General features: G+C 36.5%; 1 protein-coding gene across 1 annotated transcript in view; it reads right to left on the bottom strand.

The window, feature by feature from the left end:
* Positions 1 to 5,947: 5,947 nt before the first annotated feature.
* LOC104911895 (glutamate receptor ionotropic, delta-1-like) overlaps positions 5,948 to 19,221 on the bottom strand; it is a 28,478-nt gene continuing 15,204 nt past the window's right edge. The window contains exons 2-3 of the mRNA XM_031554564.1: positions 8,185 to 8,346; positions 5,948 to 6,136 (exon numbers count right to left, since the gene is read on the bottom strand). Coding sequence (XP_031410424.1) covers positions 5,978 to 6,136; positions 8,185 to 8,346 — 321 coding nt within the window. The 3' untranslated portion in view covers positions 5,948 to 5,977. The remainder of the gene's footprint in view (positions 6,137 to 8,184; positions 8,347 to 19,221) is intronic.

Genomic DNA, 19,221 nt, shown 5'->3' with positions numbered 1-19,221 from the left:
TAAAAAAAAAAAAGAAGAGAATGTTACACCCAAGATTCATTAGGATATGTTAAATACAGGCAGTGATGCTTATGGGGTGTAGAAGATTCAGCACTGTCTTAATCACTGTGGGTATCCTGTCTCTTGCTCATAACTAAGATGTGGCTGCTTTCTGTAATCTAGCCTCAAGATTCATGCTGTGAAAGTGTCATATAAACAGTCAATGTTCCAATGGAGATTAGCAGCAAGATCTTACGCTTAGAGGAATTTCAAACAAATCTACAAGACATCCCTTTTACTGAGGGTTGACACTGGTCTATTTGCAAATATTTCCAGGGTATTTTGCGTTTGCAAATACAAGTTACAGCTTACACAAAGCATGGGTCCTGCAGGCAATATTTTCCCAAACATAAATAAAATGAAATAAAGAAATGTTTGTTTAAATGTGTCACATATTTGCAACAAAAAGCATTTCCAAACTGCCTTACCTTTTTTTTTTTCTTCAGTTATTGAGTAGAATAATTCAGCTATAGTTTTACAATGAAAGCATATAGAACATAAAATATTTCAATTGCCAAAACAAAGAACTCATTTACAGAACTTGGGCAAATAGGGACTCTACTTCATTTTTAGAATAAAAACACTCAGGTTCTTCATATTTCTTCTATTGTACTCCTCTACATTCAGCTGTATTTTTCACCATGAGTAATTCACTCTACACAATTTGCAAGAAATACATTTACCTTTTCTTCTCATATTCATCTTGAAAAGAAAAGTACAACTGAGAATGAAGGAAGTTTCCTATTTTGAAGAAAATATTCTATATTTATCTTTGGTTTGACACAATATGTATATAGGGAAAATCTTAATAATCTTTTTTCCAAATTATTCTATCATAATACATAATCCACTCAAGCAGAAAGGAAAAATTAAACCAAATGTAAACGTGCAAGAATTGCATTCTACTCATAATAAGACTATTACCCCTTTCCTTTGCCAAGTAACAGAGGGTCTTTAGAGATCACAAGTAGTCAAGGCTCCAGTCCTATTTCTCAGCTGTAAGACACTTTGCCAACACATACCAAATTGAATTACTACACTCAAGTGCATGTTTACAAAGTGCTCTGCAGTGGACAAGTATTTGTTTTAAGTCTAAAGTAAGGAAATTTAGTTAGGCATTTTTCAATATGAGTAAAACTGATTCAATTACAGTTGTAAGCACCTAAGATAATTCTCTTCAGTACATAACTTTTTACTGACATGATGCAACTTGGCAACATTCTTACAGATGAAAGCACTTAATATTGCACATTCCTAAAAATGCTGGGGTTTTTTTTGCAGTTAGCAAGAAGCATAGGATTTCTCATCATGATAAATTTCATCTAAACGTAACAATCAAAGCATTTTATCAGACTGCAAAAATGGGGTTTCAGCAACTTTGGAATATATCACAAATGAGTAACTTCTCCAATCCTCCTCAGAGGTACTGTATGAAACACATATGATGTTTTAAGAAGCAGATGGTCTTTCAAGAAAATCTACTTTAAAAAGAATGAAAACATACCAATTGACATAAATAACCAACGGTAAATGTTATTGTTTTGAACAGAATGTTTCCTGTGAAATAGAGTATGTGTGTAAACCATTAATTCTACTGTCATTCCAGCCAGCTTGGGAAAGAACTGCAGACTGCTCTAAACATATATATATATATATATTTATATTTGTATATTTATATGATCCCTGTCATAAAATATCCTGAACAAGAACATGATTTCTCACTTACATAGGCTCTTCCTGCCAGGGATGAAGATAAACAATCTCAAAGCTCCTTACAAGTATTATCTAACTGAGCCTACAAGGGCAGCTACGGGTTATTATATTCTCTGTATATGCGGACAAATGAGACAAGCAAGTTTATATCTCAAGAGATCACTGGGAGTTAATAAACTGCTATGAATACCACCCTGGGGCCTTGACTTCCTTATTTTTGCTCTCACAGATGGATAATTAAACTATTATATTGTGGAAAATTCATCTAAGAGCAGAAATATAAGAATTATGAACCTGCACAGATGTTCAGAAAGTTACAGAAAGGTTCTCATTAATAACACTTAATAACATAGATGATGAGCAGAAAGGAAATTAACATAGTCGTGACCTCTTTTCCCACTTCATGTCTCTTGTACTGTGATAGCATAGTTTACCACTGATAATTACAAACCAGCTCTGAAAGGATGTTCTCCCTATGCTTAGGAATATACAGATTTTAATAATATGATTCATTCAATTTCTTGATGTCAGCAGCTAAATATCTTTGTTATAATCCTTTTCCATCAGAGTTAAAACATTCCACAAAGCACTAAGTATCCTCAACTCCATGTTACAGCTGGGAACAGTGAGTCAATGAAGCAAAACAACTAAATGACCACCTTCAGCCACTGCCTGTGCTGGGAATGAACCAAAGGAAGCTTAAGATAGAAGATATAAAAATGTAAATAAACTTTACTCATCCATGTCCCCTGTGGCAGTAAGGATCTTTTTTAACATAGACAATTGAATGTAGGTAAAAATAAATGAATGAATAAAGGACTATTAAAGTCTCAAAGGGCTTTGAACTTAACAGGCTATTCCAGGTGCTCCACAGGCTTCACCTGAACAGTTTATACCATTTTTTTCCTTTATTCCTCTCCTCCTCCTCCTCCTCCAAGTTATGCTTGTTTTCCATTCATTGATTCTTCCACTCCAATATCATTGAATCTAAAATATTAGTGTGGAATATTAAAATTCCATACTTAGTCTTTTCACTTGATTGTGTTATTCTATTATGTTTTATACTTTATACAGTCTCTGTATAAAGTATATCCGTATCTCCTAGGTTTTTAGGCCTTTTATCTGTATTTTTTAGTATACAAGTGCTTGGGTTGCTACCTTGCAGGTGTTGACATACACTAGGAACATAAATCATACAACAATCATCGAGTAGCAGGCACTTAAATCTTTTCAGTTTCTTTGACAATCTTAATCTTCAACCTTCAAAAGGTCCTGACTGGTCAACACATGCTGCTCTCTTTTTCTAAGCATGGATATGCCATGCTTCCTCAAACTCCACATGCACACAGTGAATAGAAGGCAATCACCCCAACCTTTTGAAAAGCAACGTAGTAGATTTAAGGGATTGCTCCCACTCCTTTGTATTGAAACCAAAGATATTAGAGCTTTTTCTGAAGCCTTCCTTCCATTAAGGTCTGCCTAAGCAATCGAAAAGAGAATACACAAAAAGTAAATGGAAGTGACTATCAGCCTTTGCCACAGAAATACAATGCTACAATTCTGGAAGAAAGGAAAATACATACTGAGACAGGAAATACATGTATTTACTCACACTCATAATTCAATCACACCTGTGGGGAATGAAGAACAATCGCGGTTGCAAAAAGATGAGATCTCAGGGAAACTGCTGACAATCAACCTGCCTTTGCAAAAAAGTCCTTTAAATTCCCACCAGATTTGGGTTACCCAAATGTGCTCCTAGGACTCTTCCGATGGAAATGACTACTGAGAGACTCTAATGAATATTGAGTCTTATAGTACCTTAGCTTTTGACTGGATTCATTCTAAGCCTCAACACTGAGCATTCCTTTGCTCCACACTGTCACAGATCCTAAGTATAAAGGCTTTTTTAGAATCAAGGCAGGAATGAACAGGTACAGAAGATTTTCCATATAGAGGTAAGGAAAACCACGCAGAAAAGAACCTGTGTTTTCATGAAGAAGTGCCACAGCTAAATCCACAGAAAGGCTGATATGGAAACAACTGACAATAAATCAGAATTGATCTCTCACTCAAATAATATAAAGACAAGAACGACTTTTGAAGCTTTTAAAAATACTTCTGAGATACAACATATTTTTGCTGCAATAATAAAAAGTCAGGCTGTCAAAATAATTGAATACTACTAGTTCCATGGTAGTTTTGCTCTGACAAATATCTTCTATTCAAAGTTCTGTAGACTGCTGGACACGTGTTCTTGCATATTGCTGAATTTTTGCTCTCAGTCTCTGCCCCTCTCTTTCTTGCTCTCTCTCTCAGACTAAAAGATTCATTTTCAAAACTAGTTTTTAACTCCCTGTAGTATTATACAGCCAATAGTTTTCTACCCATTTAGGATTTCGGATTATTCTCAGAAATGAAAGGGAGTATGTGTTCTGCATTTGACATCCAAAGAGTAAAGCTTTTCTATATTAATCATTTAATTACAAATTAGGTATCAAAGTGATCAGTATTACATCAATTCAGTCATTTTAATTATCTTCCAACTTAGTCTTTTTTCACATTTCTTTGCCTTGAGGTCTCTTTTTACTGCTATGTTACCTCCACACATCTGGATTACAACCCATCGTGGTCACTGCGCTCCACATATTGAAGTCGAATCTTCTACATGTACATGAACTGCACATTATAAAAAAAGTAATAACATGGTCTAACACATCTTTGTTTTCATTTGAGGCCTCAAACATTCTGCATGATAATTATGCCAATTTTACTGTGTTTTGATTTCATTTTCAAAATGATTATGTGATTTATACAAAGTCAATTGGGAAGCATATATCAAAATGGAAATGAACGAGTTGACCCATGCCCCAGACATCAGATGTCTACTGAGAATAACAGCACTGACACGAGACTCATATTTTTCCATAGTGGCAGTTAAAGAAACACAGCAGTATACTCCCAAGTCATCTCAAACAGAATTGGATTCTAGTTTTATGTACTCATCCATAAACTCATGCATGTAGTGCTTATAAAGCTGAATTTCTTCCTAGGCCTCCTATGCCAATTCTGGTTTATTATACAGCAACACTATTTCCAAAACAATCTTAATTTTTCATTATTCAGCTAGAACTCAGACCTATTTGCAGTAAAAAACTTCTAGAAATTAAGTACAGTGGACTATGGAATAGCCTTTTCTGGTCATGACAATACAGGAGAGTACATAGCCAATTTGAAGTCTTCTGAGACATTTTCTGGCAACGGATGGTTTTCAATTATATTAGCTTTATGCAGTTCAAATGCTTTTTTTCCTTCTTTGGAAATCCCAACAGATACGCAGCTTTTGGCTGCCTGTCCAGAATAATCATGCCAAAGTACACTCTGCATCTCAAGTTGAGCTATTTAAAAAGATAATGTAAATACAAGTTCTTTATTTTTTTTTTTCCCTCCATTTAAGCTGGTATAATTCAGGTGAATCAAAATAAAACACACAGATGAATGGTCAAATGAAGAAAATATCATAAACATTAATTTTGTATGGAATTTGCCCTTTTCAACTCTGCTTAACCATTGACAATATGTAGTATTAGCGTTTAAACCAGATGACCAGTATAGGGACAGTTTGTAGATTGTGTTCCAATCAAAACCTAACTGTTCAATTCAGAGTTTCAACTATTTTTTTCCCTCTGCATAAACAAGTTCTTGGTAGCCTTTTCAGTCCATGACATTTTATGTTAGTGACCATATGGAATCATTCTATCATCTAATCCTAGTTGGTCCTTGTTCAGCTAGCTACCACCGACAGCTTATCCTTTACTTTGTACATCATAACATCAGCTGTTTCTCAAATTATCTTCTCTAGCAGTTTCTATTTATCTCATATTCTTAAGGCAGTTCTACCTTACACCTTTCTAAGTTTAGAAAATTTATAATTACAGTTAGCTTCCTTAGTAAAACAAGTGTCAGTTATACCAATGGTATATTAATTAAAAATAAAATATATGAATTGTGCAGCCTTAACTAGTTCATAGTACTGCTATGGTACTGTATCATCACTGTATATGTGAAAACAACTTACAGAACTCTTCCCTACTAGAATAAAATTAACTTTCAACATTTAAGCATGTGAGAAATTTGAAAATATATCTTTTACGGTAAATTTCTTCTGTGGTGTAGTGGTAAAACAGTCTCAGAAAATATTTTATCCTGTATAATAGAATTTATATTATTTAGAGGAAAACAAAAAAGAAAAGCTTATCTTTACCCTCCGGACATCTTTGCCAAATGTTTCACTGTAGCTAGTGCCCAGTATTTCAAACTGAACGTAGGGGTTGGCGCCATCTTCTCTGAACTCCATAACACCAGTAAGCCCAGTTATATGGCCCTAAGGAAACAATTTTCACAAATTATACAATAGAATAAATTTGCCTTTACAAACACTCATTTTTATTAAAGATACAAGAAATCCACTCTGAAAATGTTTACAGCAAACTTAAATGTAGCAATTACATGTTCTTCAACAGCTCAAATACATTTTTGAGGAAATGGCTCCAACACTAACATATCCACTGTAAATTGTATTAGGAAGTCATCAGATCTTTATCTTCACAGAAACAGACCCTAGAAAACAGGACTGTGGTGGAACATGAGACAACCGTCCCTTCAGTATAACTGAAAGCTGTCAGTTGAGTGCTGGAGTTGAATTCAAAGGCATGAACTCCGAGTCCAGAAGAAAATGTAATACTTGCTGTGCTTACAGGAGAGGCGTGAAGAAAAGATGAAATTTAAAGAACTTTTAAAACCTCCCTGTAAAAGTATGACTAAATTTGTTTTGCATTTGCAGCAAATGCAAATTGAGATGAAACTAAATTTGAGTTAATTTAGTAATAAAAGATCACATTTCTTAAGAATGACAGAGCATTACACAGCATTAGAGCAAAAACATTTTGTGAATATACATGGGCTACTTTGAAAGTAATGCCAGCTATTTTATTACATTGGCCCATGATATCAGAGGTGCCTAAGATAATCTATAAATGTAGCCTGAAGGCATATTGCAGCATGGTGGTATATCAGTATGATAAGGGATCCTGTAATGAACAACTGCACTCAGAATATATGTGGTATGCTTGTATTTAAGAGAGCTGCTTTGAAAGTAATGCCTCCTATTTTATTCCTTTGGCCATGACATCACAGGCGGATGCTGGTGGCATGGCAGTAGAGGCTGAACCTTCCCACCAAACTTCCATTACATTTTGTTGCCATATGACAGACGGCAGCAGAGGAGCAGTCTGAAAGAACAGCAGATGACATGGAAGTGCATATGAAGCAAAGAGGTGAAAATGAACTCTTCCATGTGGAAAAAATGGCACCCACTGACATTCACTGATACTTGCTGAATTTTAAGGAGACCAAACAGTGGATGTGAACAGAGAGATTGTAGTGGGTGGTGGTACATTTTAGCAGTGGCAACAGCAGGTCACCTTTGCTGGTGCAGATTTCTTCAAGCATGGTATGCAGACTTTGTTCCTACTGGCAAAAAAATGCATAGCTAATGATGCTGACAATGTTAAGAAAGACCACTCTGTAGCTGAGAATTTGCTCTATCAAATAGTGTTAATAGTGCTTTGTATCTGTTGTAATTTCTATGGAAACAAGCAGGAGGCATTACTTTCAGAGCAGCCACTGCTTTATATAAAGAGGTTGCTTTTACAAATACATGCTAACATTGTTAAAGTATGAGTACTTTTTCAACTAGTATTTGTGATCAAATATGTCTTGTATAAGAGGTCATCATGCACCTGTAAAATCACAGTACTGCTCATATTTGATTAATTCAACATACTGCAAGACAGTTTAAACAACTTAGCTAAATCACACTGCATTTGCTCTGGGCTACACCACAAAAAGAGATATTTAACAATGCTCAACTAACTTACGCAGCTAGTTGAGCAGCAGTAATTGGAACCTAAAATTTAAACCTTGTTGATTGGCCCCTCGAGCTCCTTAAGCTTTCTTGACAAAAGGATTACAACAAATGAACACATCTATCTATGTGACTGCTTCTAATCACACGACTTCCAGAAGAGGTAGCTATGATAGCACCAGACATAGAACACATATCACTGGAGTAATGCTGCAGTGTGTGTAATTTGTTTGCAGTAAATCATTTGCTTTATTAACAGTAGATCACTTATTGTAGTTGTAAATCACTTGCTTCTAATAAAAGTTAAACAGAGGTCAAAAGCTAAGGAGAACTGAACTCAAGGAGAACTGAACTCAAGGAGAACTGAACTCAAGGAGAACTGAACTCAAGGAGAACTGAACTCAAGGAGAACTGAACTCAAGGAGAACTGAACTCAAGGAGAACTGAACTCAAGGAGAACTGAATGAACTCAATCTCTCAGACAATTGTGGTTTGTCTACTCTCACCTTCTTAATAGTCTCAAGCATGGATCGTCCTCCGTTCCAAGGCTTGGTGGATTTCCTCATGCAATTCAGACTTGCCATGCTGTGCCATTTCCTGTCCTCCAGTTTTCTGTGGAAAGCATTGGCTAGCATGAGCACACTGTCATACAGGTACAGGTTGGAAACCTGCAAACAATAATAACAATGAGCCTCTTTGTTTATTTATGCATCTTTCCAAAGAAAGTGTAAAAACAAGAACACAAATAAACAAAAAAAAAGGAACAGAAGCAAACAACAAAAAAAGAAGACATGTAAAAACCAAAAGCTAAGCACATTTGAGATGTTCAGCAGCTAAGGCAATTCAGACAAACGCTAGTATTTGCTCCCACCTTCTTCCTTCCAGCTTAGCAAGTGGGCTTTTCTGGCCAACAGACTGTGATGCATTGCCTTACCTGCACACTACCTATAGTACTGCAGTGCAGTGAAGATGTAAAAGATTGCAACCCAAATACAAAATCAAGCTACAGAAAGAGTACAGCTACCTATCAGTAAAAGTCAAGGATTGCTACCCTGTCAGTCATTTCAGCAAGAAGAAAAAGATGGAACAGAATTAAGCTCTTAGTCTTGTTCACTGAGCAATCTTGGTAATTTCTAGTACAGCAAAATACAACACTAATGTATCTACTCAGCACACAGGGAGAAAAAATGGCAGTATTATTTTGGTCTCATCATCTCTCTCCACCAAATAAAAATGAGACTGGTCATTGTTGTACTTTCTTGGGAGATATTTATGTGAAACTTCTTATTCTACTTATGAGAGATAACAACAGTAATTGATGACAAAGGCTCTAATAAGAACTGCACACTAGTGGCATTCAAATGTTGCTTTTTCAAAGTTTCTTTTTCCAAACCAAGACATAGCCGCTGATACAAAATCAATGGTGACATGTAGCAGTATCCACTTTAAGTGGTAAAATCAGTGGCAAAACTTTAGCAGTGGCAGTTACCTAGAAGTAATTTGAAAAAAAATAATTAGATACTCTCTTCATTCATGTTAACTCCTCTTCAAACCTACGCACAGATTCAGGGGTCTTGATTTACTCTTTACTAAACTCAAATGAGCAGTTAGCATGAGGTGCCAGATCCATGATTTAATTATTTATTACACTAAAAGAATATTCACTGAGCTGAAAGCTTTAGCCATGGTGACTTATTTATCATTTGGACTTCTGTAATTCACTACAGAAGGTGGAGCCTAGAGATCAGTAAAAGGCTACACGTGAAATTTAACGCAATGACATAACTCCTATGAAATGTCACTCGTCTGTAAAGCTTAAACATATAATGCTGTTGCAACACTGTCTACAATAAACTTCTAATATCTTAAGATCTTAAGCTTATGGAATATGGAACATTTTATTTCTTAATCTGGTGTTCAACATAAATTGAAATCCTACTCATTTTGAAAAGTTTTCTGATGTTAATCTGATCAAAATATGCAAAAATATATATGTAAACAAATATGTAAAAACATATGTAAACAAAAATTACTCTTCAAACAGTTAAAATAGGAAGAAAATAAACACTAAATACTAACTAAGGATACTCCCATATTTAAGTGACTAAACACAAGCAAGGATCTTAATGCAAACCCTAATAAATACTATCAGTGATCATGTCTCCCATTTGGTGTTACTATTTTTAGTATAATCTACTTTCTCTTCTTTTCCTTCCAGAATTCACTTTATCTTCTTATCCTTTTCCTTTTAGAAGAGTTTCCAGAGCAGCTACTTTCTACACTTCCTCTTTTTAAGAAAAGTATGAACTTAAAGAGTTAATAAGTTTCCCAAATTCCCAGCAACTAAGTTTTGTTTTTGTTAAATATCTTCTGCTCAATTGTATTTGCATTGTTCTGCAGATATTTTCCAAACAGCTTTCAATTAAAGCAATCAGGCAAATCCTTATTATTCAACCACACTTTTCCTCTTCTAATCTCCGCAAAAAATAAAATAAAATTTAAAAACTGCTAAGCAGTACAGTTCACATGTACAAAATGTATAAGAAAAATGAAATTATAAAATTTCTTACATGCCACAAGATACAGATCCTCTCCACTCCCCATTACATTTGTTTTTACATCTACATCTTTAACTGACAGCTCATCACCACGTAGCCGTGGAGCAGCCACAGAGCAGCAATGCTTTGTATTTTCTTACTTTGGCACTTTTTCAGTTCTGGAAAAATGCAACCTCACTCCCAAATCCAGTTTGCTTGGTTTGGTAGTAGAAAGCTCTAGGGTAACATAAGGTGACTTGGTACAGTGCTTTCTTTCCATTCTTATGACACAGTTCTCCCATATAATGCACTGAAAGCTTGAGAGTAGTTATGCTGACTGTCTTAGCCCACATAACCTTGCATACAACTCTAAGACTACATGATGTACAAAAAAAAACAAACAATAACAGTCATCTGTTTACCAGCCTAAACAAAGTATTTTAGATTGTTCCATAATGGATTTTGTATCACAATTATTTCACTATTTCTCTTCGAAAAAAAAAAGGGTATAAATTGAGTGGCAGAAAGAAAGGGTCTGCAGAAGAGAAGTTTCACACTTTTTACTTCCTTCTGTCACACATCTGGAGATGTGTAGCAAGGCAGACAATCATTTCAAGAGACAGAGCAAGTTACTTTTTTGACATGGAAAGCCTACTCTGTACATCCCGCTGTACACACTGATCTACTGCTATTTTGCCACTTCAGTTTTATTCCATTGCAAATTTTGTCCAAAACAGTGAATATAATGTACTGTTTAATCAGCAAAATAATTATAGACTCATACACTGAGAATCCAGCTCCAACAGCAGTGAACTACCAAAATTATCTCAGTACCTTAGAAAATAAGGTCATTTTGATGCTTCACAGTTACAGAGGAAAACCCAGCTCCTGTACATTCACAGTAATATAGAATAAATGTCTTTGCTTAACTCCAAATGGGAACCAGCTTTATGCTAGAAAATGCAGTTGTGATTCCAGTTCTAATCTGATGACTGAGTAGTTTCCTATTAACATAGCTGAACAGTTGCTTCCTTGAAACCTATAGGCGTGGGGTTTTTTGTTGGTGTTTTCCTTCTCCTAGCAATTTCCAGTCTACTAAAATCAGAGGGAAAAGAAAAGCTAAACAAATTCTGTTTGTTCTAGATCAGGAATTTTTATCTCTTTTTCTCCTAAATCTTCCCTAAGGTAGAAAAATAAGAATACTAAAACCACTCAAATACGCTCTTCTTCTCTAAGTCACATTCACTTTCTGCTTTAAGTCATTACTGGGTATTTTGGGGTAGAAAAAAAGATAATGAAAGCAAGACACAAGTTTTGGCCTGATGTCACATGCATGACAATAATTTCCTTCATTTTCTATGATATTTAATACCTTAACAGTCCTACAGGCCTTTAGTACTTATCAAAGAAAATATCATAATAACCTTGCTCACAACAAGCTACTAATAACTTGCATATCTTTCAAGGCCACCATAAGTCACTGTATTTCAAATTAGACTAAAATAAATCAGTTCATTTGGAAGGGACCTTCAAAGACCATTGAGTCCAACTGCTTGACCGCGCCAGGGCTAATCAAAAGTTAAATTAATGAGGGCATTGTCCAAACATCTCTTGAACATGAACAGGCTTGGGGTATCAACTATCTCTGTACTTAGCCTGTTCTAATGTTTCTTTACTTTGAGAGTGATCAAACATTTCCTAACGCCCAGCCTGAGCCTCCCCTGCTTCAGCTTTATGTTGGTCCCAGCAGCAGAGCCTGGCGCCTTCCTCTGTTTTCCCTGCACAGGGAGCTGCAGAGGGCAACAAGGTTCTCTCTCTTGGTCTCTTCCAGATTAGAAGACTATTTCAAAAGAAAACCGTCTTCTACAAAATCTCTGCATATGTACTGGATGGTGTTTACAACTGCATGTTTGTTGTAACCTCCAGAACAGTAATACCACAAAATTAAAAAGGACTAATTGGACAAAGTCTGTAGATACTTGCTCCTGCAAGTGCATACATTTCAATTTTCAGCTAGCTATCAAACTCCGCATACAAAAATGACTTGTGACAGGGAATTTGTGAGACACCCAAGGGATCAACTATACCTTGTTACCACCAGTGCCGTCTGAGACATGAGTGAACAGTAAATTTGAAAATTTATCTTCAAGTAGTTATTCAGAATTGGTAGCAAAGTCAGAGAGAAGAAACAATAAGGCAACAGACCTGACTCCTTTGGGTTTTCAAGCTCTGCAGTGTTACTTACTTCTCTTACTTACAGATCTAAAGGAGCGGGGAAGGACATGTATCTGCCTGCAGAGATGCCCCCCACATAACAAAACTTCCTAGGTAAGAACAAAGTGTTTAATTTCCATCCTATTTGAAGGAAAAAGCTGTAATTTTCAGTTCCTCTTTGACTTGCTGAGATCTTAAGAGCTGAATAAATGCTTTCTGACCTATCTGCGGTAAAAATGATGGTGACTGTTTTACCAATATATTAAAGAGTTTGCACTGTACACAAGTAATGTTAGATTTGTTCCACTACATATTCTGAAAATTTATGATTATGATAAAGAACCTTTATGATCCTATTAGGAGCCTTTGTTTCACAATGAAGAAAAATGCTGCCATGCACTAGTTGAGTAAAGCAAATTTTCAACAACAGAATGGAAATCTTTCCATATTTACATTATTAAATGTGATTTTCATGAGACTTCTATATGAATTCCATAAGAATTTTCAGAATGAATTTACTTTTAAAGTTGAATATGAAAATAGCTTTTAACTCCTTCAGAAGCACTAATCATAGACAAGTGCTTTTCTGGGAAGGATAGCAAGCCACAGAGACTGACCCCAACTTCTAATCTGCCAGCAGTGCCAGAAGTCCAGACAGACAAGACTTCTGAGAAGATCAGCTGGGAAGAAGACACTCAGATACAGCTACTTCAAAAAGGTATTCCCAAACTCTGTGTCTGTACCCTGCTGCTGCCAAAATCATCCTGTGAGTTAGGCACTTATGTCCCTAATGACAGGATGCATCTTGCCAGGAGTGGTGAAGATCGATGGTTTACTTATGCTCTAACAGCAAGTTTACAAGGGTATTGTTAGGAGGGAGAGACTAACAACTCAACCCATTTGATTTTCTCAAGTTAGTTCTCAGAGCCCATTGTGAGACTTTGTGTGAGTGCCTATGTTTTAGATGTATGCTTTGCTGCTCGTGGAGAACAAAATCACAGCCAGTTGTCTGGCATTCATGAGAAAATCAGAGGCAGAAAACAAACTTTCATGAAAGACTCAAATATCAGCTTCAAGTTTCCAAAGGGCTATTTATTATCATGGAGGCAAACGAAAGCCTGAATAAAATCTTCAGAAAGTCATAACAGAAAACCATACCACAGAAGTATACTTAGGCAAGCTCTCTAATGGTAAGGAATTTAACGAGTACATTTAGTGTTTGTCCAGTATAATTTTAAGTGTTTTAAAAATGGGGCTTCCAAAGATCTACTTAGAAGTCTGCACTATCAGAATCTTTTTCTTTTTCCTTAAACTGATGAACAATTTTTATCTCCTTTATTTTTTTTATACTGGCTTACACATCTCATACCACTCATCTCCTTACCTACAGCTTCTGTTCTCTGCATGCTTCATGTCCTTCAGCTAGTTTTTGCAAGCATTTATCTTAATTATGTGTATTTTCCTACTCAATATGTTTTCTAACAACATGTTGACAATTAAACAGGGCCTGGATTACACTGTACAGCTCAAAATTTGTCAGCTGAAGGCACTGGCATTGCTCAGTGTACATCTCAAGAATTTGGCACAGCCAACGCTCACAGTCTGAGGAAAGTTTAGCAGAAGATGTTTGATAAAGGAAACTGAGCACAACACAGTCACACCGGAGGACAAACAGTAACACTAAATTGCAAAAGAGAGTATAAGATCATAATTCTACTTTCTATCATATATAAACAAATATGGCTGCATAGTATGTTTTAGAGGCAATAAAAATGAAAAACTGAGGTACTAACCCTTGCTTCCTACCATTGTCAACCACTCTCTGGTAAAACACTGAACAACTCAATGAAATATTTAATTATGCAAATAGAGAACTCCAGAGGTCAAAAGAGCTAGTCTAAGCAGAGGAAAAAAAATGACTTCACAATTTATTTGGGTTTCAAAATCCAGACTCTCACAAAATTGCACTTGGTCAGAGGGCACCTTTTTTTTTTTCTTATTTTTCCCCTTCTTCTAATGCACCTTTTTAGACGTGCTACGGAGCTTGAGAGAGAGATTATGCCAGCAGTGGGCAGTGAAGTCTGTTCAAGACTACTTTTCATTCATTCTGTTCTCTGAAAAATATTTCAACTATGACTGATTATCCAGCCAAAAGTCCAAACTAAGGTGCTAAAGAGATGCGATATTAAAGGTTTCACAACAGGAAAAGAAAAACGTGGCTCATCAATTCTTGATGACAGAAAGTATACATTTTAATAGGGCTCAATCAATATTTGCTGCTTTCAGTGGCACTTAACAGATGTGTCAAATGAGAGTCAAGCTGTTTAGCTGGATAAAACTGCAGGATAGGAGAATTAAGTTAATATAGGCAAACACTTATGAAATACCTCTCTACGTACAGTAGTTAGAATGCAGTAATTCTGGAAAGGAAGACAGTTCTTAAATAAAAATGCAGCTCTGAAGGAGCTACTGCTAAGAGATGCCTCCAAAGATATCTCACGGTCAAGTCTCTGAAGAATGACATGGAAAGAAGAGTAGATGTTTCAAGGAATATCCTCCTACACTTCTCAACATCTTCTCCTCAAATATGTCAAACCATACCAGGAATAGTTCTTCAGTAGAGAGGCAAGATATTGAATCCTTTTACAAACATCCTCGTTATTTTTGTGACACAGTTTGCTGGAGTTTTCTTCTTTTTCATTTTCAAGTCCTACCATATATATTTGGTCCATGTTAAATAATTTCAGATACCCTGTGCCCATTAGTATATTTTACTATAGACAGACACTCACACAAATTGAACTTATGAACAGAAAACAGCAAATAAGGGATGAAGGTAACCAGAATGGAAACCAGATTTCTGAAGAGAAATATTTCTTCAAAAACATTCTGATTTTATAACCGAACACATCATGAATAACCTTGAGGAAGAAAAAATTATCTTCAAAAATCCGTAAAACTAGCTCTGAAATAATCTAAAAAGTTCATTAGCAGTAATCCTACTAAACATCATTCTAGTGCCTTATAGAGATAGATAGGGTATATCTGAGATGAACAGGATACAGTCCTACAGTGCTTCAGTATACTTTCTCCTGTTGATGCAATGACAGTTCTGATGGTCAAAATTACAGGATACTCATTGACATTGGAAAACAGCAAGCGCTGAAGTGTCCTCACCATTTACAAAAAGTAGAAGAGGGACATGGGAAATCACATACGAAGAATCAATCAAAGATTATCATAGACTTCTGAATTCAAATAAAATGACCAAACTGAAAACCTTATGAAGACTTCTGAAGAAGGAAGCCAGTTGATAACACATTCAAGAAATAAGGGCATGAGCAAAACTGTGACAAGTGGGTTGATGGAGCAAGAGTGTATTTCCACAAAGCTTTCAGAACAGGTGAGGTTTTGGATAAGCTTGCAGAACAGCCTGATCTTTAATCTTTAAAAGCTTTGTCAAAATGCCAACGTGATCACCCACTGAAAAACAGCTTTCCAGGATATGGTACAAAAGACACCAGGAACAAAATTGTTCCAAAAAGATTTTCATTAATTTAGCCAGAACAAAGTTAATAATCCTGGATGTAAATGTTTCTTTCTTTACTAGCTTGTTAAAAATGCTAAATTCTCTCCTAAACATCTTACAGCTAGAGGCTGGCAGAATTTAGCTTATTCGTTTTCAAAGTCGTTAAATAAATAATTAACTAACAATAGCTGGTAAGTAACCTTGACAACAAAGAATTAATAATTTGAAATTGCCCAAGGGAGAATGAGCCAGGGATTTTCAAACTGTGGTTAATCAAACTACTTCAAAGCAACACAAGGACTCAATGCTGGCAGGCGGTCACTGCCTCTGGTGGATTCACGCAGTCTGACACAGAGCTAGGAGCTACTGCTGCCTTTGGCAACACGGGTAATTTAGTGATGTACTTCTGTACAGCAAAAGGTCAAAACTATTTTTTAAGCAAGAAAAGGGAAATAGAAGATTGAAAGTACCTGAATTACAGAACCATTAATAATATGTCAGTCATACTGAGAAATGAATATAAGCTCTACTCCCAACAAGACGTTATATAACATGTTTAGACAATGTCTAAAAGAAAAAATGCAGATACAGAATGCTTCAGACATCACTGCACATGCTTAGAGCATCCTATATTCAATTTGTAGAAATCTAGAGATAACAAGATATACTGAGGGCAGTTTATCTGAGAAACTGGTAATAGTACACGATGCCCTTTAGTGTTCATGATATTACATTTCAGCACGGCTGGACAAGAAAATCATACAATCAAGTTCCACAAAGCTAACTATACACCTCTGCACCTCTTTCTTGTTTCTAAGAACTAATGGGCAAAGAATAACATTACTTTTCCATTCTCTTAATGACTGTTTCTAAGGTAGCATAGTATTTCTGAAAGACAAATCAGAATGCTGAAGATGTGTTACTTCTCAAAACCCACATTTGTGAACTAGTAGGAAGAGTATTTAGATTCCTAAAGGGTCTTTTGTCAGTGAACTTGTGTAATAGGCTGTGAGGTTATTCAAGCCAGCAAACCAATTACTGGTTTAGCAAATAACTTCCTCAGAGAAGGCTGTCAGAGCTCTTTGGATGAGTCTCTGAATTACATCATGCATAAGCTAGCTTAGTCACAAATACTCAAAATCCTGCTGTAAGGTAAGACTGTTCCCCAGTAAGTGATTTTTGGTGCAGGTTACATCACTTTTTTCAGCATAATGGAAATAGTTTTGATCTTCTGAAATGACTTTTGCTCTCCTTAAAGCATTTCTCAAAATTGCTATCAAACATTGAAAGTGTCTTTTCTTTCTATGAAAAGACAGGCATAGACTTTCCCTAGTGCAGAAAGAGCAGACCAGTGCTCAGAGATCCGATTTATGCAGCTGGAATTTCCCAAACTTTGCCATCAAACCCATTGTGACAGAATCTGAGTCAGGCAGAGGCTCTTTTTGAGCCTCTTCTCTGCAGCTACAACTTGTTAGAAGAGCACAAACAAGTACAACAAACATCTCAATTTCCTGTTCCGTTGGAAATCTTTCCCCTTTACAATTCTCTTCCTGGGAATTTTCCTACTTCTCCTGGCTTCCCATAAGCCTCACATTTTTCCTGCTGAAGCTCTTCTAAGCCGAAACAAGACCAGGTTGCAGCAGCCCAGAAAGCAGGCAGCCCTTTCCCCACGGCCTTAACAAGCCCTAAATTGACTCACTCACACAATAACTATGCTTGTTGACTCAAAGACTTGACTTCTGCATATTTACACTATCCCAGGTTAAAATTACATTTGCAATAAAAAGTGTGTCACCAAGCTTATCTGCTCAGTCTAGCAAAAGTTCTCCGTTTTATCCAGCAGCTTGTATTATACTATAGAGGAGATTGTCTAAAGTAAAGTAGAGTGCCACTGAAAGCTCCAAATCTGTGTTTCAAAATTACTGCACTTTGACTTGAAATACCAATTGAAACTGTTTAAGCTTAAATTACTGCAAGAAAAATTCTGATATCTGGGATAAATCTCGAGATTTTTTGCCTATGCCAGGGTAAATCATTGTAGTATCCTTCAGGAGTCTGTACTGAGACCGATGCTCCTTAATAATCTACAGTGAGATTGATTGCACCCTCAGCAAGTTTGTGGATAACACCAATCTGTGTGGTGTGCTGTTGACATGCCTGAGGTTGCCACCCAGGGAGACCTCTATGGGCTTAAACAGGGGCTCAGGAGATTCTCATGAGGTTGAATAAATCCAAGTGTAAGGTCTTGCACTTGGGTCATAGCAACCCCCATTATCAAATCAAGTGGGAGGAAAAGCTGTATTGAGCATAGCCCAGCCAGAAAGGACCCGAGAGTACTGGTGGATGACAAGCTGGACATGAGCCAGCAATGTGCCCTTGCAGCCCAGAAAGCCAATCATGTCCTGGGCTGCACCAAAAGAAGTACTATCAGCAGGTCGGGAGAGGTGATCCTGCCCCTCTGTGCTGGTGAGACCTCACCTGAAGTACTGTGTTCAAACATGGAGTCCTCAGTACAGGAGATGTGAACCTGCTGAAGTGTATCCAGAGAAGGTCCACAAAAATGATCCAAAGGATGGAACACCTCTCTGTGAGGAGAGACTGAGAGCCGGGGCTGTTCAGCCTGGAGAAGAGAGAGGCTCCAGGGAGACCTTCAATATCTAAGAGGGGGCTATAAGAAAGAAGGGGGCAGACTCTTCAGCAGGGTCTGTTGTGACAGGACAAGGAAAAATGGTTTTGAACTAAAAGGGGAAAGACAAAAAATAAGAAAAAAGTTTCTTTTTTTACAATAAGGATAGCGAAACACTGGAACAAAGCTCCCAAAGAGATAGAGGTGCCATCACTGGAGACACTCAAGGTCAGGTTGAACATGGCTTTGAGAAATTTGATCTAGCTGTGATGTTCCTGTTTACTGCAGGGGAATTGGACTAGATGACCTTTAATGGTCCCTTTCAACTCAATCAATTATGTTCTAGGAAATCTGTTACCAAAATCTGGAACTCAAACCAGTAGTGCATATTTCATATGCTCAAACAATTATCGGCTGCTGGAGACTTCTGAGACTACTGAAATGGGACAGATTGAATACATCAACTGCACTCAGTTCATTTAACTAAATACAAAATGCTCCACAGCCCAATACATATCAGAGTCCTGTTATGCTCCAAGATTAATTCTTTTGTATCAGATATCTAAGGAATAAATATAATAAAAAAGTAGTAATGCCAGAAAACTATGATGACACAGGTTGTTTTTTTTTTTTACTT

The sequence above is a fragment of the Meleagris gallopavo genome, chromosome 8, assembly GCF_000146605.3.
Source record: "Meleagris gallopavo isolate NT-WF06-2002-E0010 breed Aviagen turkey brand Nicholas breeding stock chromosome 8, Turkey_5.1, whole genome shotgun sequence".
Taxonomy (NCBI): domain Eukaryota; kingdom Metazoa; phylum Chordata; class Aves; order Galliformes; family Phasianidae; genus Meleagris; species Meleagris gallopavo.
This window is presented reverse-complemented; position numbering and strand designations above follow the sequence as displayed.